The 7,155-nt window shown below is 37.3% G+C and overlaps 1 protein-coding gene across 1 annotated transcript; it reads left to right on the top strand.

The window, feature by feature from the left end:
- The first annotated feature begins 555 nt into the window (after window positions 1–555).
- Window positions 556–4,013, top strand: LOC115999371 (protein FAR1-RELATED SEQUENCE 5-like). Its single transcript, XM_031239225.1, has 3 exons — window positions 556–634; window positions 1,519–2,350; window positions 2,597–4,013. The coding sequence occupies exons 1-3, from the start codon at window positions 556–558 to the stop codon at window positions 4,011–4,013; spliced, it is 2,328 nt and encodes a 775-aa protein (XP_031095085.1).
- Window positions 4,014–7,155: the final 3,142 nt, after the last annotated feature.

The following is a 7,155-nucleotide window of genomic DNA, read 5'->3' as shown; positions in this document are numbered from 1 at the left end:
ATATATATGTATGTATACATATGTATATATGTATAGATACATGTGTATACATACATATACATATATATATACATACATATGTATACATGTGTACATATGTACACATGTGCACATATGTACACATGTATACATATGTACATATCTATATATATATACATATGTACATATAAATATATATATACATATGTACATATATATATATATATATATATATATATATATATACATATGGGCTCCTATTCAGGTGAGGACAACTTATTTTGAGATCAAATGAGGTGTAATCTCAACCATCCAATATTAAAGATTTAAAGGCTTAGATTAAAGATTAGAATTAATAGTCCACGCCATATTGAGATCAAATAGGGGTAAATTAGAGTTTTCTGAATTTTGTATTAATTAAGGTATGATTCTTATTTACAAACTTAGCATTTGATGATTTTTTAATTATGGAATGAGGGTGAGATTATAGGAACGTGTATAACCAGTATTTTCAGCATTGGCGGCAGTTGTGTTAAGTAGATTATTACGAAGGAGCTTGTATTATTTGTGTTGGCCATGGCAGACATGGAGGTGATTTTGGAGCAAATTTTTGGAGAAACGTCACTGGAAAACGCAGAGAGCCCTTCTATGCAAGGTATGTACTGATTCCTCATATCGTTGTGAGCCGTAATGAGTGGAAAATACCAAACTCTGTGATTCAACGTGTTAAGATGCTGGAATAGGGGTTGAATATCCTATAAAATTCATAGATGCTGCCGGTTGACGTTGTGTGACAACTAGGGGAATAGAAGTGACGTTACCCCTAATTGTGTTTGACAACTCAATGGTATATAGTGAGGAATGTAGTTATTAACTTGAGTATTTTCGAACATGGCATTGTTTGAAAATTGGTATACTTTAATGTTATACACATTGCTTGTGTTACCATGCATACATGTGCCTAATGCTCAAACTACTTTTTTTTTTAAATACAATTTTTAAGCATGCGAATGTGGATATGATGTTTTTTTTTTTGGCCTGAAAATTTGTGTGCCGTTGAGCAGCGTTTATGTGACTTTTTGCTATGTATTGTTTGCCTTGTGAGAATATTGTGGTTCATGATTTTCTACAAATTTTTCCGAAAAATTACAAGGAAGGTTGTACTTTTTGAGTACATATTTGCGTGATGTAATTAGTTTTGATTTCCTTGTGTTTTTTGAGTGTTTTTAATCTATTTGGATGATAAGTATGCAATTGAATAAAGAACAAGTGTTCACTGTGTTTGCCTTGCTCTGTTTTAAGAAGAACTGAAAGAAATTGCATATGGGTTGGAAGAAAATGAGTGGAAAATATTACTTATATTTCAAAAGGGTATACACATGACACCTATACTGATAATGTTGTAAATTAACCTATACTGATAGTGTTTTAATATTCCCCACATAGTTTGTTAAATTTCAAATGATTGGTTTGTTTTATTGTTAAGTAGTTACAGAATGAGAAACAATATGTGCCATAATTAGATTAAATGTGTGACAGATGATGAAAACATCAACGGTGACGCGCATGTAGGTGAACAGTCCGACAATGAAGAAAATGGGGCATACGAATGTATACCTGATTGTGATGAAAGTATTAAACCCTTACTTGGGCAACGGTTTTCGACGTTAGACGAAGGTGTTGGGTACTACAAAGAATATGCCGCATTTGTAGGTTTCGATGTCCGGAGCAGCACAATTAAGAAGAACCGACATGGAGATGTAGAACTGAAGTATTTGCTCTGTTCAAGAGAGGGGTACACAGTGACAAAGGAACAAAGGTCAACAACCACAGGGGAGGCCAACGGAGCAAATATAAACACACGCCGACGTGTGTCAAACAGGGTTGGGTGTATGGCTCGGTGTGCCTTGAAACGTCTAAAAGACGGGCATTACGCAATTAATGTGTTGATTGAAACTCATAAACATCGTTTATGTGACAAAGAGGCAAAAAAGTTCCTCAAGATAAACCGCAACTTGGGAATCGGGCATCAAGCATTCATAGCAGCATGTGAAAAGGCTAACATAGGGACTTCAAAAGCGTTTGAGCTATACAGCGTACTTGGCGGTGGTGTAGATAGCGTTGGTGCTACATGTATTGACTTCAGGAATTGCAGAAGGGATGTTCAGGCGCAGGTACACGATACCGATGCACAATCAATTATAGAGAAGTACACGAAGAAAAAAACGTTGTTTGCTACATACACGTTTGATTACGACGTTGATGCCGAGCAAAAACTGTGTAGAGTGTTTTGGTGTGACCCAATAGCAAAGCAGAATTACCTTCAGTTTGGGGAAATGGTTTCATTTGATGCAACCTACCGCACAAACAGGTTCGTTCTATTTACAATGCTCGTAATAGTTTGTATGGTTATTGTGTGACACTTAGTAGGAAGTTGTGTGCTTACAATGTTTATTAAGAATGCCTATTAAAAATCGTATGAAGTCTGATTCTTAAAAACATTAACAAATGTAGTACATGCATAATTTGTACATATATTATTGAGTTAATAATGGGTATATAACTCGTTGTCGCTGTGTGACCAACTATATTAGTATCTACTATGGTTTGAGTGCAGGTACAAGATGGTGTTTGTACCTTTTATAGGGATTGACAACCATAAAAAGTGTGTGACATTTGGAGCTGGCCTCATCTCTAGAGAAGACAAGACATCGTATGCCTGGTTACTAAATGCATTTAAGCGCTGTATGGGGCAACCACCAACATGTATAATAACAGATCAAGACCCTGCTTTGAAAGAGGTAGTACCCGAGGTGTTTCCCGAGAGTAGACATCGTTTCTGCATGTGGCACATCATGACAAAATTGGTAGAAAATATGGGGGTGACCTTAGCAAAAGATGAAACGTTTCGAACCAAATTAAATGGTGTTGTGTGGAACGAAACGTTGGGTCGAGAGGATTTTGAGAGGAGTTGGCACGCAATAATGGGAGAGTACGGATTAGAAGATAATAGGTGGTTCACACAATTATTCGACGCAAGAGAACATTGGATAGAGGCGAATTTTGAAGGAGTATTTATGGGTGGCCTAATGCGAACAACATCAAGATCAGAGGCAGAGAATGGAGTGTTTGGATCCTGCATCAATGAGCATGGAACGTTGTTAGAGTTTTTCACGCAGTTTGATAGTGTGATTGAAATGCAACGACACAGACAAACTCAATTAATTGCAGAGAGCGAGACCTCCACTCCAAGAACGAAGACCCCTCTATTGATTGAGAAGCATGCAGCGTCGATATACACGATCTTAGTCTTCTACGATGTGCAGGCAGAGATTTTTGAAGGGTGTTTTTCGTGCAAAATAACATGTAGGGGAGCAGATGAAGATATCACAGTGTACACAATCAAGGAGGGACAAACGAAGAGTTTTCAAGTAAGGTATGCTAGGGAAAGGGGGGAGATACAGTGTTCGTGTGGGAAATTCAGCAGAGTGGGGATATTGTGCAGGCATGTTTTCGTGGTATTAAAGGATGATGATGCAGAAATGATTCCGCCAAAGTACATAGTACAGAGATGGACCAAGAAAGGTAATGCAAAGGAGATAGATGCACACACAGAAGACAAAGATGAGAGTAAAATATTAGGCAAGGTATGGAATGAGTTCAACAACTACATGGCACTAGCAAAGGGGAACATTAAAGATGTGCATGAGATATTAAATTTTATGCAAGAGAAGAAAGGTGGAATGATGAAGAGACAGGGGATGATGGAGGCGAAAAGGAAAAACAGTGATTTAGTTGATACGTTTTATGGAACAGGAACAACCACTACTATAACAATAAAGCCACCACCAATATCGAAAAACAAAGGAAGTGGGAAGCGTTTAAAGAGCGCACGCGAAAAAGCATCAGACATGAAAAAGAATGATGGTCGCAAGTGTAATGGATGCGGACAGAAACCAGCACGACACGACTTTCGTAACTGTCTCATGAATCCAAAGAACCAGCAGAAAGCAAATAAGAATGATAATGCGTAAGAGTGAATAAGTGGGAAAAGAGATGCTTGTAATTTTTTTAAGTACATTTCATTTTACGTATTCTATAAAATTTCGTGGCAAATATTTTCGTTTGTTAGATGTTGTTGCAGTAAAAATGAGTTAGATAAATTGGATTTATTTTGAATGTTGTAGTCAGCCGTTAGAGGGTATGGGTTATTACGTGTTTATGAGCCGATAGGCACACAATTGTAACGTATCTGGCAAAATAGAAATAACTATCGGGCACATAGTTTAAGGTAAACAATAGGGACATGTAACAAATGAGAATGGGATGGGATATATAATATTTTTAAAAATTTAAATATTAGAAATAGTATTTTAATACATTTAGGGAATGGGGTGGGGGACCTTGGCAAACATAACCGTGGCAAACACTTGTCTCCGCCCCTGGAATTCAAAATGGAGATTATATTAGTGGGTCATGTATTTATTATTTTGTTGGTTTTCGTAACATTTTATGGATGTTATTTGTACTAAAATTCGTGTAAGGGATCTGGCAAAGTAACCATAACTAACGGGCACATAGTTTAAGGTAAACAATATTGACATGTAACAAATGAGAATGGGGAGGGATATATAATATTTTTTAAAATTTAAATATTAGATATAATATTTTAATAAATTTAGGGAATGGGGTGGGGGGGGGTGTGGGCAAAGATACCCGTGGCAAGCACTTGCCACCGCCCCTGGAATTCAAGATGGAGATTATATTAGTGGCTCTATGTATTTATTATTTTGTTTGTTTTCGTAACATTTTATGAATGTTATCTGTACTAAAATTCTGTGTATATGATACAGTTTAAGGTATATGGCAAAGTAACCATCACTAACGGGCACATAGTTGAAGGTAAACAATAGAGACATGAAACAGCTGTGAATGGTAACAAGTATAACCTGCTTGGCAATCTACTGGGAATTTCAAGGCACACACATGTGTCTGGCATACACAGAACCAAATCCAATGGAGTTATGAATGCAATGTAATACGCACACAAATAAAACCATTTTGGCAAAGTAGACCTAACAATATGGCACATATTTTAAGGTAAACAATAGTCATCAATAACAATAGTGAATCCTTAGTAGTATAACCGCCGTGGCAAACGGCGGGAGAGTTATAGGCACACATACGAGTAGATAACACTTGACACACCAGTACTAGGGAATAAACATTGATCAACATTAAACATTGTCTGAGGGAACTATGAAAAGCAAAAAAGTAATATCGTGAAACAAACGTTTGGGTTAAACATTGTTGTAGTATGCGAGAAAAAGACCAAAAAATCCAGTGGCTAACATAACGAAAATACCAACTACTTAACCACCACCAAACTAAAACACTCCTACCGGGTATCCCCCAAAGATGAAAGGTATTGAATGGCACGTGCAACGTTGCTGGTGCGGTGAGAATTATATTTTCCGTGCAAATATCTTGAATGTACTGCAAGCGAAAGCGATCCAATGTAGCTTGGTCACCCTTAATGAGACCACAATCCCATCCAAGTCCAAGCTGTCCAGCGTAACTCTCCATGTGGCGCATAAGGTACACTCCACAATCAATCGTGTTGTTAGCGTCACGCCATTTCATAGTCATCCTCTTCGGTTCAAAATGAAGGCACCACTCAGCTTTTGCAAAATGTTTAAGCGAGCGGAAGTACCCAGCAAGCAACAGTAGCTAGGAAAAAAATAATTCAAAAGTTGTACAACTTTGGAGGTTAAACGAGTACTGTAATGGAAAAAAAACCCACATACGGGTACGTACCAAATTATCCGGTATGTGACCATATTTGGTTTTAGTAGATGGACATCTTGTGGTATTGTCTATAATATGAAACCGAGAAGAGAAAAAATCCACGCAAAGAAGATAGTAATGGTTGCTTTGTAGCATGGGGAAGAACAACTGTAAACAGAGCAGACATATGTCAATTTCATAATACGGAATTAATTCAAACTACTGCACAGATTTGTTAGATAAATGGCACACAAGTTTATAGGTTTATGGGGGAGGTAATTACCATACTTCAGTGAGAAGTGAAAATAGGATAGTAGGGGAAAAACGTACAAGACGAACATCCCTCAAGTCCGTATAAGGGGAAAGAGCAAGATCAGCTTCCAACGCCTTGGAAAACCGTTCCACTAGTGCTTTATCTGGTGTTTCGGTTGAAAACTGGACATGATCAATCTACAATCAAAGAAAGTCGCATAAATGAATACGAAAACATAACAACAAACCGTGTAATAAAATGTACTAAAATCAAAGCCACATAAACTTACAGCGGTAAATGGCGACGCAAAAACTCTAGATGGGGCATTTGGAGGCTTAGATCGTTCTCGGCTATTTAAAATACAAGACCACGCTTCAATCACACCTGCCGTCACTAGTTCACCGGGCGCTAATGAACATAGATCATCGCGGCATGCAATGCACTTATTATATAAAAATAATTCTTCATTCCTAGATCAATAGGGATAAAGGTAATACGAGAAAGAAGACAAAATTTAAAAAAAAAAAAAAAAAAGGGATGAGAACAAACACAAAGTGTATGACATAATATATTACTAGGATGTGTACTCACTTATCAACTGTGTCACAATCGATAACCCACTTAGATATCTGGACATCATCTAGGACATCAGAAGGTGGCAATGGGACAGTAGATCCTATGCCCACATGGCGGATTGAATCAGGAGCAGGACGAATGGGCCTATTAGCCTTTAGTGGAGCAACGCAAAGAGGACGAATGGGCCTATTAGCCTTTAGTGGAGCAACGCAAAGAGGGGTACCATCGACACGAGAAACACCCTATTAAAAGAATTATATTTTACATTTGACCAAAAGCAAGTGTATAAGCAATATAATGAAGTAAACGAAATGATGTTAAAATGAAGATATAGTAACCTCTACAGGTGTTATAAAAGAACCATCATGGACAATATCTGCAATGCTTGCATGACGCGAACACCCATCCATCCCTCCAACAATTGTCTGGACAAATAATAGCAAATAATAACTGTAGTTGGTCACACAATTAAAGTGAAGCGGGCACGCAATTAAACTAAAGCAGTCACAGAATGTATAAAATAAAATGATCATTAACCATATTACATACCATCTCGTCTA

Source organism: Ipomoea triloba, chromosome 12 (assembly GCF_003576645.1).
Source record: "Ipomoea triloba cultivar NCNSP0323 chromosome 12, ASM357664v1".
Lineage (NCBI taxonomy): Eukaryota > Viridiplantae > Streptophyta > Magnoliopsida > Solanales > Convolvulaceae > Ipomoea > Ipomoea triloba.
Note: the sequence above shows the minus strand (reverse complement) of the source record. Positions and strands in the feature narration are given on the sequence as shown.